Below are 19,145 nucleotides of genomic sequence, written 5' to 3' on the forward strand. Positions count from 1 at the left end.
AATTCGTATTCCTCATTCAAATGAAATCTTGAAGTTTCGTAAACAGCTTTGCTTATAATGTACAAAAATATTTACCAGCTATTGACGAAAGATGTCACAATTTTCTGACTACTTTACATCATTTTACGACAGTTTTATTATGACACTAAAAAAAACTTAGAAAACGAGTGTTAAACCTACTTAGTCGAATTATAGTTCCGATGTCGTAATTGGAATTGCGACACGATTAATACACGAACCGAAGATCGCCGTCTCGAAATAAATAAGACTGCGCAAGAGAAGATCGCGGAGTTGACCGCTTAACTGGGACGTGGCAAACCCATCCTTGAATTTCCGATAATTGTACGTCCTGGACGCAACCACGAGTAGAGTGAAAAAGAGGGCGAAAGCATTGTATCGGGACAAGGATTTTGAGTTTCGCGAGCGACCACCTGTTGACGATCTCGTCCTCCTGAACTTTACCCGCTTTTCTCCGTTTACGTATGTGCACAATGCTTCGCGTAGACGTTCGCAAGCATGCAAAATCAAATCCCATAGTGTCCGTCTTAATGTCGGATCTCCGTGAGAAAATGCGGTAATTTATATGAATACAATATTCCCTCGATAAACGTGAAATCATAAAAGATCTCTGAAGTGATTAATCGTAGAGTTGCTGGAGTTCGATTATACAATTTAAAATCAAATATCGAATAAGAGGAAATATCATACAAGTAAAAACGTACTTAAGGATGTATTGGCTATATAGTCAATACCAAAAGTTTATGTAGTTTATAAAAACGCATTTCCGGTAATTAAAAATAGTGCATTTTTCTTCTAATTTGTACGGATTTCAAAATTTGAACTGGAATTCGCCTTTAAATGTTTGAGGTCGAACCTAAATATTTAAACTCGGATTGGGTAATGATACTCACTCGGTGATTCTGCTTGCGAAATTGGTCGACGTGTTGATATCGTACCACGTCATATCCTGCTTGAGCACGGCTCGTAGGAACATTTTGCGCACCCGGACGATTTGCCTGGACGCAGCTATGTTCAAGAAATCCACCGTGAACACAGCGAAAAAGAACTGGAGCGTGGACAACGCGGCGGAGGATACGCCAAAAGCTACCGAATCGTCGTAAAGCGCTTCCATCCTTTCCTCGTATGTAGCGTTTCCATCTCTGCAACCATAAGCGTTTACCAATTATCGTATACCGTATACTCATTGTTTAAACAATTTTTCTTCTAATTCTTAACGAGGAACGTTGCGCATCATCACTCGTTTGGTGCAACAGATTTCCTCTTTCAATTCGATATTCCAATATAGATATCGGCTTAACATTTGAAAGTGCACTACAATTATTTCAGAGAATCGTAATCACTACGTTGCAACGTAGCTGTCGCAATAAACGAGCGATATCATCGACTGAGGTTGCATAAGTTCATATTAAACTAGAGAGAACCAGACAGAACTAATATTTCCGTCTGCGATCTATTTTCTGGTAAAACGTAAAGTGGAAACGCGACTCACGAATTCGCGCTATAAATAGAGTAATCAAATGCGTATGTAGGCGTGTCTGTAGATCGCGCCAGCACTTACAAGACCTTTCCTCCTCCGAACCATTTCAAAATGAGCGTAGGGCTGCTCGTGAGATTCTCCATGTTGCGATCCACCAATAGCGTGGTGAATTCACCGTATTGTATCGTCGAGATAGGGATGCAGAGGCCTGTCAGGGTTCCCATGATCAGGCCACTAATGATCAGCATCAGCTCCCCGCATGTTGCAAATCGAAACTGTTGGACAGAAGCGATTCGGTTTAACGTGGTTTCGCTCGAATTATAATACGAAGTTAGAACTTTCCACGACGCGAGGTTTTGAACGAGTATGAAAACAGTACGACGGAACTGCGCTCAACAACCGGCGCGATAGGTTTTAGTTAATTATCCGCAACGAGAATCGGTATTATGTTAATTATCCGAATGATGAGTTCGCCGTTGGTGGAATTCCGCGAAATTTCGCGGCGGCAGTGGCGGCGCAGCAATTTGTCGCGAAACTAGTCGAAAATTTCAGAAACATATCCTCGGGTGATTTAGTGCGGAGGTAACTCGCGCCTTTCCGGGAGATTTAACACGCGGCCGAAATTAATGCCGGCCTAACGGTGATTAATGGACGGAGATCGAGCCGGTTCTAAACAAAAACAGGCGTCGGATCGATCGGCAGAACCGCGGCTCGTTAAGTTTGTCAAAGACAAAGGGAGTACGATGGGCCCCGGCTGTTCCCTGCCGTTGCGTCGCACCGGAAGATGGATCTCGTCCGTTTTGAATCGAAACTAAACTCCCGTCGATATTTCAACGCCAGGCGTCCGGGGTTTTGTTTAACAAATATTCGATCATTTTTCAAATATCTTTCCCGTTGGCCCGGAACACTTACAAGTCTGAAGTAAGGCACTGGTGGCAACGATGGCTCAGCCGGCGTGGCCGGCTTGTCCTCCTCCTTCGTTTGCGGTGGCACGAATTCACTGTGGACACAAAACGGCATCGATTTAATTAAAATGTCTCTACGTGCCGGTGTTCGTGCTGTTTGTCGTGTTCTTTCACATTCCTCGTATGGAAGAGTGTTTTCGGATTCGAAGGAAAAAATTCAAACAAAAGTTCTTCTTTAAAGGGCTTCGAAAATAGATTTCATAAATTAAAATGCATTTTGGCAAATGCTAAGTAATAGATTTTACATTCGAATGCATTTTCTAACTTGCTCCACCATCGAAAATAGAAATACCGATAAAAAATCATGTCATCCAAAAATATTCTTCCGGGGTATACTTGCTACAATAAAGAATATGTTTAATCGATACGATTCTTCCAGTGTTTAGGGCGAGCAGGATTCTCTTAACTCATTGCCATATTATAACATTTTACTACAATCCTGAATCCCATATTGTTTACTTTTTATTTAATAACATTCAGCTGTAAGAATTTAATTCGTACATTGGTTTGCCATTCTCTTGTAGCATATACTCAGTTTCCTCTTTATCCTTCTCCGCATCTTGGAGCGTGTCTGAAATAAAATATACAAGGTACCGTACACACGACACACACACAAAATTCTTACAACATTATTTTCATAGCCATCAGCGGGTGAAGATTTAAACCTACATAACACATGTGTACTCTTTTGCAAGCACATGACTTGCATAACTTAGCTAACGTTATCGTCCGTTCTTATCAAGGTGAAGTTTTATTTAATAAGTCATTCGAAATAGTAAAACGTAACGCTGCTGGATTATTAAATTAATCATTAGATTCATGGTTCGTTAAATTCGTTTAACTGTATTGAATGAAGGATTATACGAATATGTCGCGTAATGTTCTACAAACATGCAAAGTAAACGGAACTCGTGATTCGTGTTGTCTCATGGGAACAATGTTCCTCGATACGAAACGATGTACAATGAATATTTCGAAGAATCTATATGCTCTCAGAGGTGACGACGATATAACTCCCGTTTTCTGTCAAAGGCGCATCTGCTGACGTGATCGAATGTTTCTCTATGCACCTACGCGCTAAGATAGCCCCGGTTTCGTCGGGAGATTTAGCTAGGCCATTTCACTAAGAGTCGATTCCCATTATTTTAAACCGTTATAAACGAGCTAGCTGGTGCGGTACATCGCACTGGGTCATAAATCAGCTGGGTACGGTACGTAAATCGTCGCGAATCGGCGCAGCATCCTGAACGCGACGCGAGAAGCGTGTGTGCACACGCGGAGAATCGTGCCGGGATGCGTGAAAGGAAAAACGAAGTTTCTGGGTTCCGTCACGGAGCCGGCGTGGTACGACACGAGGGCGCGATGGAGAAAGTGCCTGGACTTCGGTCTTGGTAGCTACGAACCGAACTCGTCGTGTCTTCCCGTAGGGGCTCCATTAGCGCCGTAATTGCTGTTCGAAACTCCTGCGACGAATCTACGATCGACGTTTTATACGAGGCTGCCGGCAGCTGCCGCGTACCCGTGCTCCAGTGCATGAACGAATTTACCCCCCGGTGCACGGAACGCGTTCGACAAGTTCGACGGGCTTGAAAAGTTTCCCCTACCTCGTCGCCGTTAATTCCACGGGGCGATGTAATTGTATTTCAAAGGACGATGATTAGTTCGTGGAAAAGGACCACGAGAACCGTGGCCCAATTAAAAAATTTCTGCTGGTAAAAAGTTTCCGATCAACTATAACACTATCAAATAGAAAAAAAAGCTCTCTCATACTGGCAATGCTTAGCAAAAGTTAAGTAATTTTATATACGAGGTTGTAGGAATCAATTTATTTATTTTGTAACGAAATTAATTGCTACGTTTAATATCTATGCAGCAGTGCATCAATCTTTTCTCTTAAATTCTTGTATAAGGAAGTTAATCCGCTTTTACTCTCGATGCTTCAATTGTAAGTTTAAGACGTCGCGAAAGATAATATGAGATTACAAACTCCTCGAAAACCTGAGCCTTTTATAAAGAAATTGTATTGAGTTTTAAATTCACTTTATAAAAATTATGAACCACTACGAATCTGTAGACACATCACTCTATTCTTTGAGACAGACAATTTTTATCTAGTTCCGTTAAATAATCGCTAGCGTGAAAGCTCGTGGAATTATTTGCCCAAGAAAAATTTGTACGCGCGTCTAACATCTGAGCTCTCCGTCATCTGTCACCTGCCGAATCGATCAATCTCCCAACTTTTCCTATACGCGGAGCAAACACAAATTCCGTTGATCGAAAAAATACTGAATTTCCGAATTATTCTGGACGATATCACAGCATTAAAAAGGAACAGAGGTTGCGCGACGATTTAATAATCCAGTATAGGTATCGCGTTATCGAAATGACGCGAGATGTCGGCGAAAATCCCGATGATTATTGGTCCGCGATCGATCACGCGTGATCGAGTGCCCGGGCAGCGAGTCGTTCGGGCTTAAAAAGAGAATGTGGGAAACAAGGTCGCTATTTTTCATCTCATCGATCATAAACATTATAAATAACCATCGATCAGCGAAGGATAAGGTTCGCCTCCCACCCGGCCACCTCATTGTTACGGAAACGAAGTTCTTCGAAAAGTTGAAGTTGTCGATAAACCCGGGACCGTGTAAATTAATTTTCCGCGCGTTGAAGTTTCGCTGAGAGGGGCCGGGCGGAGAACTTCAGTTTCCGTGCACCTCATAGACCCGCGAAGGCGACGGAGAAAAATTGCGTTATGGTTATCGGGGAAATAAAATTTTCGAGATCGACAGAGCTCGATCGGAGAATTTTAATGCCGGGAAGACAGAGTTTGAGTATACTTACACTTCAAGAATATTTTTTCCTGGCGGTGAGAATTTGTTTTGGGGGGTTCCATTTCCATACCCTGCGCCCTCTCGCGCGGGTTTGCTGTCCACTGATAAATTCGCCGTGTCATCGCGCATTCTTAATTAACAACTCTGTAACAAAAATCATGAAACAATCATTTAGAGAAGCCTTTTGCCAGTTTTTACAGAACTGTTAAATTTAGATTTACTTATCACCAGTAAATAAGTAAGTTGAGTTGCAGTATGTCAAATATTTGAAATTGTATCGAAGCGTGAAACTATTGATCAAATAACGACAATAATTCGTGCCTGATCAATTTTATACTACTGACTCCCAACCAAAATACTCCAATAGATATTTGTTCGAAATTTCATACAAATAGTAGCTTTTATCTCAATTAATTTCTGCATATTTACGATTTTAAATCAATTGTTATCCCTTTGTTTTTACACACATTTTACCATTGAAATCGCACGCGAAGCGTTCCAAATAAAATCGAACACATTCCCGGGCGAGTAACAAATATTGCCCTCGAAGCGTGATGTTTGCGAAATTCACATGAGTTTTCTCTTACCCCTCTGGATCGAAACTCCGTTGTTTCCCATGCATGCGGTGTATCGCTTTGGAAACAGCGCGTTTCGATACGTGACGCGTGTAGGTACGTCCCGTTCTGAGCATTCAATAAACGTGGAACAATCGTCGGCGACGCGGCGACACTTTGTAAAAAGGGAGCGGCCGGTAGCCGCCACGAGGGCGGAGAGGGTGAACGCGATAAATTAAGCCAGGCTGACGTTTTGATTGTCGCCCCGATCCTATATTTGTCGTGGTCAATATTTACGCGGCGGGGTCCGTTGCCCATTGTCGATAGCGTTACAAGCTTGTCCGTTTCGTCGGACGGCCGCCGCGCAAGCTTTACGCAAACTGCAATTAGCGACGATAATCCAGGGACAACAAACTCGTATTTGCCCCGGTCATTATCCACTGTATCATCATACGTTTACAGGCGTGCACGCGAGCCATCCAATCTAAGCGATAATTAGAAACTGTGCTAATCCATGTTAATTAATCGATTGACGGGGGTTGTCCGGATGACAGGGACCACGTGATTAAGCCCTGTGACGCCGGGTCGTGTCGTCGATATTAAAATTGATATTGTTTTTTCGAAGGGCGAGCGAGTGAATTGGATCGTAAATAAGCCCGAGTGAAATCTAAAGAATGGTCGCCATCCTCGTAACAGCCGAGACCTTTATAAATCTCTGGATGTTCAACAGGCCGTGGGTGAAACGATAATTCAGCTCCCGAAATGGCTACCACCTTCTGCTAAAATCGATTGTAACAAGAATACGAATCGTTTCTATTATACTCAATTTCGCGCGAGCATTTTTGCGAATGTACCACGCGATAGTTACGGGGTGCAGAATTGCAATTACGCTGTTGCCACACATGGAAAGAAATCGTAATAACAGCTTCTCGCAAAATTTGCAATTAAATTTTTCAGGCGCAACGTAAAATGATTCATTTCGTAGAGAAAAATGGAGAGCAGCATGAAAAAATTCGTCGGTTAACGGTCGAAAACAATTTCCAACGGTTACAATTGTGTATTAAACAGAGTAAGAAATGAATTCCGCGTGCGTAACAAAAGAAAATATCGCAAATGTTACGGACATGTAATTTGTTGAAAAAAACAAGCCTTGAGCTTCTTTGCACGTAATTACTGCCCTAATTGCCAGAGGACAAAAACAGTCGAGTCCATGTGGCGAACTGTTTTAGTGAGATCTTAATCGTGAAACGAAAATCTTCTTCAACTCTTCTAAACGACTTCTAGAAAAGATGCTCCCAGTTGCCGAAAGAAGATCTTTAATGCGATTGTTCTCGGCAAATGGAAGAATTGAGTTAAGATAAGAAATGATACATTAATTTATATGGGCCCTTGGAAGGACTCCTGACGTTCATAATGCGATTACGTTGCGTCGTTCGATCCCGTGACCGTGCCGTGTCCTTTCCCTTTTTTCGCACACCGACGGTAGAAAGTCTGGGAAGCCCGTAATGAACGTCGAAAGCGCTCTAAACGAGACTTCGTTAGATAAATGAGAGAAAATGAATGAAAGGAGGGAAACAAGGAAGTCGCGACAGGCACTGTTTTTATTCCCAATGTCCGCATCTTTCATTACTCTTGCTCTTTGATCAAACGTCCCTTTGTCATTTCATCTTTCATCAAGGAATACAAAGTTACATTTCTAACTCTACTTTTAATCTGATCAAATATATTTCATAAAGCATATAGAAACTACAACTCTACTGGGTTTCCTTAATCATGTACAGAGTCGCGATAATTCTAATATCTGACGCTGCAAGCGAAATGAATTACGTTTATACGCGAACGAAACTAGCTAACTTTGTAAGTAACGCGAGTTGTAGGATTTACGCGAGCGCATGCTGAAACGTACGTTAAAATATAAGCGAAGGAGTTAAGGTAATAAGAAGAGGAATTTAATGAGGGAGCGAACCATTGAGAACGTGTATGAAATTATAGCAACAGGGAAATCCACTTGGTATAATACTTTCCAATTTCGTTGATGAAAATCGTCTCGAAACCTGGCAGAAATCTAGGGAGTTAGTAGGACGTAAAATGGTAACCCGTGCCTTTATTAACGAGCAGGTTGCTCCCAAGGTTGAACTCGAGGAGCAATAAAATTCCGCGCTCGGGGCGAGCAGAAACGAGAGAAAGAAACGGGGAGGGAGAGAGAGAGAGGGGTGGGGACTCCCGGTCAATTTCGAATTATCCTATTTCACGAAAAGCGGGTAGCTTTCCGGGATTTCATTTGTCTCCGTTCCAATAACTCGGCCTGGCCTCTCGAGCGCGATCCAATTTTTCCTCCTTTCGAACGTCGGCTAGTTTATAAAATTTCCCGTTCGTTTACGGGATCGATGCAACGATAAATTGTCTCTGAAGTTGCTAGGGCCCTGAATCGCCTCTCTCTCCCGTGGCTCTTTTTCGCGGCTCGTAAATCATCGATGAGATCGTGCAACCGGAAGTCGAGCGGAAGGACCTGTCAACCAGGCACGGGGATGCGTTTCCAGCGTTTTGTCACCCCGCTCTAGTACCTCGAATATCGTTAAACAGACTGAGATTGCGAATCTCGAAACACTTCAGACCCGATTGCCAATTATCTGTTTCCGTTTTATTTACGAGTCTCCAGGTCGAAATCGACTTATTTTTAAGAGGATTGTTGTTAAGGATCAAGGAATCCCTAATTAAAGGAGGACTGGATGTGACGTGCAAAAACTGGATTGCTAATTTTGTACGATACACTATAATTTATTAGCCTCTTGGCTTGCAAGTTTGTCTAATCGTTGAGCTACTTGAAATATGATTTCTTTAAGTTGGCTGCCATTTTCGAATAAGAAGATTCTATCGATTTCTACTGAAGTATTACAATGTTCAGTCTTTTGGATTAATTAACAAGAACACATACTTAAAATTTATGATTAAATTACTTCGACGATCGGTGTCGTACATCACGAATATGGCATACCTGTCAGGTATCAGGAGGTCCTTTCTAACACTTCGACACACGCTCTTCCACTAGATCCGAGTTAATCTATGAATCCGATTAGTTGCAATAATTAATTACTGATTTCTACAATGACTGCATTAGTGCTCGCTTAATTGATCGAGCTCTACTCTCTCAACGCTAGAATCGGAATCGAAGTAACGGTTGCGATGTTGACCCGATCTTTCAGTAACCCAACTTCTATATATATACTTTGACTAGGCTATGTAACCGGTATGAGGGGACTTTTCGTACAATTGCAAACTAATTAAAGTCAAGTAATATGTACATTGTTTTCAGCTGAATGTTTTAGATAGTAATGAAATAGAAACGAAGTCACAGTATGTTATAATTATAGTCTAGCGAGCGATATGAAAAGTACAGCCATTGTCGAAGAAGGGATACTAATGTAACAGCTCTTTTACTTTTTAAAGAATTTCCACATCGTATGTCGTGTTTAGTCTTATTTTAATAATTAAAAAGAATGTCACAAATACATTAGTGAAATTCTCATTAAAAAATAATAATAAACAAATGTTATTTTCACATTAGTATTAGTTTTTCTAACCGACGAGCTTTTCTCTCTGCGAATTTCACCATTTCCTTTATAATTACTATCGATAAGAAATATATTTACGCAACGAAGTCAAAGTCCAAGTTCAGAATTTTTAGCGAAGCCGTTTTGCGGCACGTGTAAGGAGAGTTTGCGAATAAATTTTTTAAAACGTTATATTTATGGTAATTGATCAGATCCCTGAATTCATTCATCGGTAGCAACCATGAGGAACGCGAAAGTTCTGAGGTCCCATTAATTCTTCCCGGGCAGAGCAATATCTTCTTGAGTTCACGCGCGGGGCCAATCTTTTCTAAATCCCCAAGCTACTATCAAGGTGAACAAATTTCGGCGAGGAAAACAATCCGCGGGAAATTCGTCGCTCTCTAATGTATTCGTGGCCTCGAGTCCGATATCGTTCGTTCCTCGTTTTTTATCTTCTATCTTACCCCTCCGGGGCAGCGATAAACTTCGTCAGGGCTCGTGTTCCGGCGGTGAAAAATCGCAGCTAATGGGAAAGATTGTTAAAGTTACACAGAAAGTTCGCGCGACGACTTTCCTCGTCGTACGACGCGGCACCTTTCGCAATCGCAAAACTCCATTAAGCTTGGAAACTAATTTTCAGTGCGGCTCCCGCCGCGGGCATCCCGTAACGCTCTTGTGGCCCCCGCGGCATAAATTTTTCAAGGAAACAATACCTCGTGAAATCCCGGAATTCCCATGAGTATCGACAAGTACTTGGTCAACTAACTACTCGTTCCGAGCTTTCGATCTCGTTGAACAAACAAATAATTCATGGCTAAGACGGTTTGATCAAACGAATTAAATGTAACAGGAGAACAACCGTAATATAATGGAAAGTAAGAGAGCAATTTAAATATTTGACAATGTCCGTGCAATACAAATTACAATAAATGAAATTAAAATGAACTGACGATTTTATTCAGGAGAATAATGTTGGCAATGAGAATCTCATAGTAGAACATGAACAGCGAAAACAAACAGCAACGGCGACGGCGCGGTGGGGCAGTAGGCGTCTGACCAAATACTATCCCATTCCCCTTAGGCATCGTTCTCTACTCACACACGTATACGCAATTTTTCGATGTGCATACAAAAGATGTATGAAACATACGAAGCACATAACTTCACTTATAAAACTAGCTAAATTTTGTATTTCAAATTTTCTCCAAATTTAGTTAAATAATTTTCCATCTATTTTATATACTGTATATTTTTCTTCCATGTTCGCGGATACGTTTCGTAAACGGATCGACGAATTGGATGGCAGTGACCAAGCAGTATTTTTGTAATCTTCTTAAATCTGTTAAAAGCATGCGTCATTATCGACGCATAATTTGCAGACGGTCATTTAATGAGTAACAAAAAATCTGAGTATGCCGCGGATCATCTCTGATACCTCGGGCAAGCGGCTGGGAATGTGTTTTCGCGGGGTACCGCTTTTTGCGCGAATCACGTTGGAAACCTCGTGAATTATAAAAGGCCCCGTCCTCGAGATAGTCGACGAGCTTCATGTCCCGAGTTATAATTAAAGCAATTTCGCGTCAGCGTGCGCCAGGCTGCTTTGTGCCCTCCACCCCCCACGAGGTTTGTTAAGCCCCGACAAATTAATTCCCATTGTATTTTCAAAACGAACATACCATTCTTAAAATCTCTGACACCAAGTGACGCGTGTTCAAAACCAGAATATGCACAGCGAGAATTTTACACCTCGTATTGCGTTCGCAAACAACAAAAGCATTCAGTCTCCCATTTACAAAAGGAGTGAACTCGTTTTTCCTATATCCACAGAATCAAGAATCAAATAAGAAATAGAATGATAAATTATTGTCGTTCATAGAGTCTTATAATTTGTAATTTTATTGATTGAACGGCAGCTCGTAAAGATCTATTTTAATGAACAGTCTGTCTCCCAATATTTGACTTGGTCTGGCTACGTTATTACTGTTATTGGAGTGCATTCATTTCAAGTATCCCCGGTTATTAACGATCTTGATTACGCGTGTCTCTTCGCAGTCAGAGAACCAATGAATTCAACTAATTTTAGACAGTACACTCCGATCTCCCGCTGAGAATTACTGGAACAATTTAACCACGCTCGTCGCTCGCCATGTTTCCAATTATCGAGCCAATTGAGACGAACGAGCATTCCAATTCAATTGTAATGCATAAAAATCTCGATGCAACGTGCCGCGATAAGAATATCGAATCGCGGAAGCGTTGGGATGATTTCATTGACTGCTCGGCTCGTGGAACTGATTTATAACGCTCGCGATTTTGTGCAACGCTGACGAGACACAATAGTTAATTAGAATTCTGCGAAGTATTTCGACGTGCTAAAAATATCCCGCGTCGAGTCGTTTCCGCTTATCTATAGATTCCGCTTGAACGATAACGATCTGTTCCAGTTTTGAACTTGACTCCCTCACATTACAGATTGAATCGAGTCTAACGTGATTACGTGAAACAATAGTTCTCGGTCAATCAGGAATTCGCACGAAGTGAAATATCGCAAGGCATTTGTCGTAAAGTAGACCAAAGTTTAAGCCGTGCGTCACTACGCTAGATTCGATGGTCTATTTTCAGAATAGACTGCCAGCTATAGCCACGCGGTTTCCGCGAAGCCTTGTATCAAGATTACAAAAGAGAAGCATAAAGCTTATGAGATACTGACGGTATATCTACCAGGATGTAAATTATTCGCGGTGTAAGAAAAGATATTTTTCCATGGAAGCACACGAGACTCGAAGTCCACGTGCGGCGACCGAAAGGCTAAAATACGTCTGCGGACTCTGACAGACGAGATCGTCTGCAACCTTGGACGAGTCTGGCCAAGCAACGCCCACCTTCCTGCCAACTCCGAAGGCACCCCGCGGAAGCTTCTTCGACGTTGGCAGTGCCAGAAGGCGCTCTGGTCTACCGCATATTCTCCTCGCCTTCGCTTATTCTCCATTCCCGTTCACTGGATCGACGGCTAAACCCGAAAATATCGCGCGATAATGGCGAAACGGCGAGACGAAACGCCTGGTTCGATAGAGCTTTTTCACCGACGGTCACCGAGTTCCTTTTAAGGATGAGAAAGAGAAGTATTCACGCTGCCAAGAATGGCAATCAACGGGGGATTGCCACGCGGTGCCAAGAAAAACATCTGGAAATCGAAAGGAATTCGCAACGTCGAATTTAACGTATCTCTTCTTCGTGGTAATCAGAAATGTCCTGTCCAAATAACTCCACGTATATTAGATTCTTCATAATGTAGTATACAGTTCATTTTTACTGATAATAGGATTATTTTAACGTCTATGAAATTTTTATTTTGCCATTCGTGGAGGCGTGAATAGGAATAAGTATCGTATTAGAATTGATGACAGATGGTGAGGTGACATCGTTATCGAAAGGCAACGGTAATCCGGCGCCAGACTCAGTTTGCTCGCCGCTATCTCGACCGTTTGGGAAGACCTCGAGATTCAGCGTCCAGATACGCGACGAATTTTCTGGGTTCCATACAAAAATTTTCGCGTCGAGAAATCGTCTCCGGTCGTCCCCTTTGATTCCATTTCGCCCTCCGGTGCGTACTTTGTGCGTCATTGTTTTCCAGAAACACAAAGGGCTCGGGCAACGGATGACAATGCGTTTCTTGACGTGCTACTGTCGGAACGCAAACACTCAGCCGTGTTTACGGTCCTCCCTGGTCGCCCCGCGATTTCGACAGTTTCAAAAGCGTCGAAACGGAACGCGACGCGACCCGAGCAACAGCGACGTCTGTTTCCAGTATGTACAGAAACAAATCCCCGGGCTCGAGAACAAGGACGAAACAACGGGGGGCGATACACGGGACTGGGAATTCCGGTCAAGTGTTCGCTGGCGAGAGATATTGCGCGTGAGTCTCATCGATACGACGAGATCGATGAGCCCGTCGATATAGCACGCTGTAGATCAATCTACAATCTCGATGGCGTGCGTAGTAGGCTTTCCGAAACCGATTCGCGATTTAAAACGATGACGAACGCGTAGCACGTCGTTTCGTTTTTCCATCCCCTTCGAGAGGAGAACGGGGGATGGAAAAGAACGAACGCAAGGCTAATCCGATTCGTGACAAATGGAAAGATTTCGCCACGCGACACCGCGCGTTCCTCTCTGCGCCCGACTCGCGCTTGTAGCCGGGGCTAATCCCCTTGTAAAAATGAATTCCGTCGCGGGCAACCTGTTTTCACTCGTTGCCCCCCCGATATCGTCGATATTTCAAAGCTGGAACGCGACACCGTTCCTACATTTCTTTTCGTCCCGCACCGAGTGAAATTGCTCGGAAATAAGAAAATCAAAGATAGGGTCTCCCTTACGACCGACAGATTTCTCATTTAGCAATTCGGAACAGTGAAAATTTAACGATACGAACACAAGAACCAGAAATTGGAACTATATATTTAGCCTCCGGTCGAAATAGCCACATGAAAATTGATAGATCGTATGTCAAGATATTTGCTAATATAATTAATTTGATACACTTGAAAGAAAACGAATGACATAATTCAGGTAGATAACATCTGGGAATTATCGAGGATGGTCGTAAGATAAGCAAAGTGACACATGTACGTAATAATAAATCGTGTATTATATAAACAAAAGATTCATCATTTTTGCTCCGCTTTAAAATGTTAGCAAAATTCAACAAGTTCTCTTGAAAATTTCAACGTTCTTAATTAATATCCTTAGCACATCATCTCCATATTAACAAATAAACTAAATATATTTTTAATGCATATATGTATAATGAAAACTTGCTTTTATCTACGATTTATCAATCTTTGCATTTGTATCTACGTTTTCCTTTATAAAAGCAAGACCTGAACAAAAACGAAACAAAAAATACAAGGAGATCAGGAAGAACGGTAATTGGACAGGGGAATGGGGCTTGCAGTTTCATGGGACTTTCGAATCAAAAGAAGGAGCGTGACGGAGGGGATAGAAATTCGCGTAACAAAGGAGATTAAAGCGGCCTGGGATCTTGTCAACGGATTAACAATCCTTTGCGCAACAGCTGCCGCTAACTATCCCCCGCAGCTTGTCGTCCGTCCAATTCGGTTACGGTAGCTTTCGAGTTTAACGTTGTTAACGCGAATCAGCACAAAACGTCGGCGCTGCTTGGCTGCCGCGGAAATTCTTGTCGCACCCGCGCCTTGCACACCGATCGGATCCGTGAATTTCGTCGCCGGAAGTAACGAGCTTTCGAACCAACCCAACTCTTTCAAATTCCCTTTATAAATATTCTGACCCTCAAACGAATTCGCGCAACACACAAATCGCGGAAGCATTCATAGACTGTGTACAATAAAAAAAGTGCTTCGAACAGTGTACGACGATGTACGTAAAACTGAAATACTCGTTATAAGATTGTAAACGAGAAGCGATGAAATCTCTCTGTTGACGATGTTTATAAAAACAGGAATATCAATGAATCTTCAGGGGTCTAATCTTGCGTTGAGAATTGCGTAAAAATCATTGGCTTAATTCTTTATTGTATTCGCTGTTGACTGAGATTTGCTAGATACGGATCTGACGCGACATTAGCCGGCGACGGTGCACAAATGTTACTCTTCACGTCTTATCTGTGAAGAAACTCGTGTGGGGGTGATTCGACTGATTCGGGTGAGATCTGCGCTGATGCGTCATTGAACTTAATTATAGAATAATATCAGCTTCATATAAAAACACTTAATACAATGAATTTCAAACACTTAAGATTTGTATTGCACTTATTGATTGTTCTTATTGTAGAAATGATGGAAGTCTGAAGAATCATGAATTGTGATGAATCATTGCTATAGTTTCTATATAGTTAGTATTTAAGTTGATATTTAAAAAACACTGACGTTTATCTAATCGATTCGCTTTTATTGTCATTATTTCGTTTACAATGGCAAGGAAGTACATATTTAGATTGTAGTTGCCCTCTATATCTTCGTAAAAGCATCAGAGAAACTAACAATAAGAATCGTAATGGCGCAAACAAAACTGTTGACGTTGAATCAATTTTCTCTTCACGTTCTAAAAATGTCGTCTAGTTTCGTAGATATTCGATCGTATTACGATTTTACTCTTGTACTCTTATTGTACAATCGTCGAAGCTGACGAGGAAAATCTTAATGTTTCCTCATTGATTTTGTTATCATTGTTGTTGACAAACTAGATCGCGAATTATGAAGTCGTCTGTATTGACAAACATAAAAGTATTTGTTCGTCCATATTGCAACAATTCCTACGATCTTTCGTCATGATACGCGGAACGGTGATAAACTAAGTAACATTAAAAGCTTATCGAAATGACAATGTGAATTAAGATGTTTAAATGAAAAAAATCACATTTATAGTACGATAGTATTTCTATCTGAACGACGATCTATCAAAAGCCGTCGGAGCAAAATCGAAGATAATAAAACAATGGAAGCTACGAAACGGCGACGCTATAATTATAACAATCAAATATAATAATAATCAAACATATTGTGATCCTTTATGATAATTCCAGTTAAGATAAGGGCCGATGAAAAGCCTAATTACCGCATTATATAACCGAGCATTTACTGGTTTTCGTGCGCCAAGGGACTATAATACGGTCGACCCGCGGGAGAGAATTTCCACCGCGTTTTAAAATAAATTCGAAGAGTAACAAAGAACATCAAAGAGAAATAACGAGGATGGGGTATGGGTTTCAACGAAGTTCATTTAAACTACGATAATAACGATGCCGCGGGTAGAGTCAGACTTCGTTCTCGCCGGTATTAACATCAAGAATAGGGGCGCGGAATTAACTAGGACCCAGGGTACACGTGCGAATTCCAACGAAAATTGGTAAATCGTCCGATCTCTCTTCATGTAGGTCAACGAACACGGCGATCCTAGCCGAACCTTGTGCCACTTCCCAGCCGTGCTTTAATAAACATTATAACGCGGACCAAGATTATTTTGGGAGGCCAGTTTCTGTTACTGGCTCTGCAATTGGCTGCGTTCCGAGCCGCGCTCGCTGCGACTGAATTTTCCAAACTCGACACAGGACAAAACAGAGGAATTAATTAAAATTTTATACGTGCAACGCATTCAATGATTTTTTCAAATATTTCACGAATATTTCCAATTTCATGTTTTTGGTTCCAATTCTTTTCGGCTTTAATTTATCTCAATCTGCCACAGTGCAATTTGCAATTAGTATATGAACACAGAGGCAGTTAGTTATATTAACGAATATTAATTGATATACTTCATTAATTGAACAAACATTGCTAACGCCACCGACTGGAGAAACTGAAATGAAACTTATTTGATCTGGATTATGATAAGCGAGATCGCGATACGGAACAGCACGTATTTTCTCTGCTCGCGTAACTAGTTGAATATTGGGTGCGCGTCGCGTCGCGTCGTTTCGTAGGCAAAGACGGCGACTGAAGTCGGCGAACAAAAGCCGCATCGGACGCCACAGAGCTCGGTTTCACTCGTCACCGATTAAATTTTAAACAGGATTAAAGTTAGTGCGACGACGCGAGGTTTCATCGCCCCGTTTCCCTTCTCGCGTGGTCGTTTACCTTTCTCGTTCGTTCAACTTGGTTTTAACTATTTATAGAATTCGCTCGCGAGTTTTCTGACGATGCCGGCATGAAATGAAACGTCTGGCTCGAAATTACGTGAATAATCGATGACAGGATAACATGTAGATCGGGTCGATCAAGGTGGAGCAGCAACGCGTGGCGTCAAAAGCAAATAATTTAACCCGAGTGCATGGATCATAGGTCAAAGCGATTCTACGCTTTCCTGTTGCATCCGCTTGACGTGCCACGCGACGCGTTTAACACCGCTGATTGCCCCGCTTCACTTTTCATGCGATCATTCATACGAAAACGGGAAATTAAAAAATGTAATACGTGTGAAATATAACATCATCCTCTATAATCCCGAAAAATTGTGTCTGTCGCACGAAGCACATGTGGTTTTTTCTTTTTTAGTAGTATCAATGAGCCAATAAAAATGATCGACTATTCGATTACTATTATTGGAAGGTTTCTTATTTTTTATTGTATACAATCTGGCTGGGTGCAATCTGATGACATTTTATACTGACTCATTTAATAATAATAATAAGTAGACAAACGAATTAGAAGTCACTGTATCCAAAACGACCGACTGTGAAATTCAAATTCATCTAATACTAACACACTAATGAACTTCGATGACAATGATACGGTACCTTGTCTACACTACTGTTTCCAATCGTTATCCCAAATATATCTGTTCTGATCAACGATAGGCCGCGGTGCGTTGATGGACCCCTTCATAAGTGTCCTTCGCGACTTCACTAGATTTCACTACGCGGGCTGACAGTGCACGAACGTTACACGAACGGGCACCAAGACGGAGAGAATCGTATTCGTGTATTTGTCCAGGAAACGAAGAAATCGGGGGTTGCGGGGGGTTGCGGAGGGTTGAACGGAGGCGTAGACCGACGCGAGGGTGAGGCCTATACGCGCACAGCACCAAACAAACCGGTTGTTCGCGACCGAGCTTCACGTCCGAAGATTCACACACGACGTTGGAAAGAACTGAATCGTATCCGGGGACGTGGTCGTCCTCTTCACGCTAGTGAGTCAAATTTACTGAAGACACCTGTCGAAAGAGCGTGTCTTTTATACGTCCGTAGTGACAATGAACGAGATAACGCCGGCTCCCAGAGTTTACACGCGACTGGGTTTCCTCGTTCCCGACCCTTACACCCACCACGCTTGCCACGATTATAAGTGCCGTCGGCGGCGCATCGTAATCGAGTCCCTTGATATACGATCGTGTGGTAACTTCGCTGAAACTGGTGACTGATCTCTGTTTGTGTTTTCCTCCTGCATTTACTTAGTCCTCGGTACACAAAGAGAAACTATGAATTATGTATGTGGGCAATTGCATATGAAATTTATCCAAAATACTTCTACACATCACGCACCTTTCTACATTCTTTATATTATGATTGATGACAGTGTACTTCACGTACGTATATGTATAAATATTGAAAGATGCATTAATTTCGATGCTCTCATTCGAATCACGTTATATAAGATCAGAGTGCTTTAACAAATAAGGTGGAGGAAGATAATTTCAATAACAATTATTGTTCCTTGAACCGCTTGACATATCGGCCCGACGTCGTGGCACGTGCAGGAAAAACCGTGTCACGGGTAATGAGAAAAGCGTCGTGGTTGCGGTAAGAGAAAAACGGAGCCTTTCACAAATTCCGTGAACGCGGTTTCCTCGTTGGGGGTTCGCGCGAACTTCATTAAAGTGGTTCGAATGCGCGTCACGGTTCCTGCCGCGAGGGACGAAACAAGGAAAACCCGACCGATGTCGAGGGACGCGATTAAATAGATAATAAGGGAATCCCAGTTTCCTCCTCTAAAGTTCCGCGGGAAGCCGATCCGCACAACCGCAAGCTTTAAAGGACGCGACCGGTGTGCCAAACGAAAGTACGACGTCGACGAACGGAAGATATCTTTCTCCGTTCTCACCGAGAACGAACAAGAATGGAACGCGTCACTATGCAGAGCGTATAAAATGCGACGACTATTATCGGCGTTTAAAGGGGAGAAACAGGTCGTGGAAGGCAAAAAAACTGGAACGTGGAAAGTGATTTGCACCACCTTAAAGAAGAGCGACCACAGCATCCGATGCCGCAATGA

General features: G+C 42.2%; 1 protein-coding gene across 3 annotated transcripts in view; it reads right to left on the minus strand.

Moving 5' to 3' along the window:
• Mdr49 (Multi drug resistance 49) overlaps positions 1–18,461 on the minus strand; it is a 30,980-nt gene extending 12,519 nt beyond the window's left edge. The window contains exons 1-7 of one of the 3 annotated variants that reach the window (XM_018028525.2): positions 18,199–18,461; positions 17,672–18,087; positions 5,305–5,438; positions 2,965–3,034; positions 2,411–2,498; positions 1,580–1,773; positions 912–1,160 (exon numbers count right to left, since the gene is read on the minus strand). In XM_018028525.2, the coding sequence (XP_017884014.1) occupies positions 912–1,160; positions 1,580–1,773; positions 2,411–2,498; positions 2,965–3,034; positions 5,305–5,416 (713 nt within the window). In that variant the 5' untranslated portion in view covers positions 5,417–5,438; positions 17,672–18,087; positions 18,199–18,461. Of the gene's footprint in view, positions 1–911; positions 1,161–1,579; positions 1,774–2,410; positions 2,499–2,964; positions 3,035–5,304; positions 5,439–17,671 lie in introns of all 3 variants that reach the window. The other 2 variants (XM_026815522.1, XM_026815523.1) reach the window with 2 other exon arrangements.
• Positions 18,462–19,145: the final 684 nt, after the last annotated feature.

The sequence above is a fragment of the Ceratina calcarata genome, unplaced genomic scaffold, assembly GCF_001652005.2.
Source record: "Ceratina calcarata isolate Rehan_Ccalc_2016 unplaced genomic scaffold, ASM165200v1 scaffold46, whole genome shotgun sequence".
NCBI lineage: Eukaryota > Metazoa > Arthropoda > Insecta > Hymenoptera > Apidae > Ceratina > Ceratina calcarata.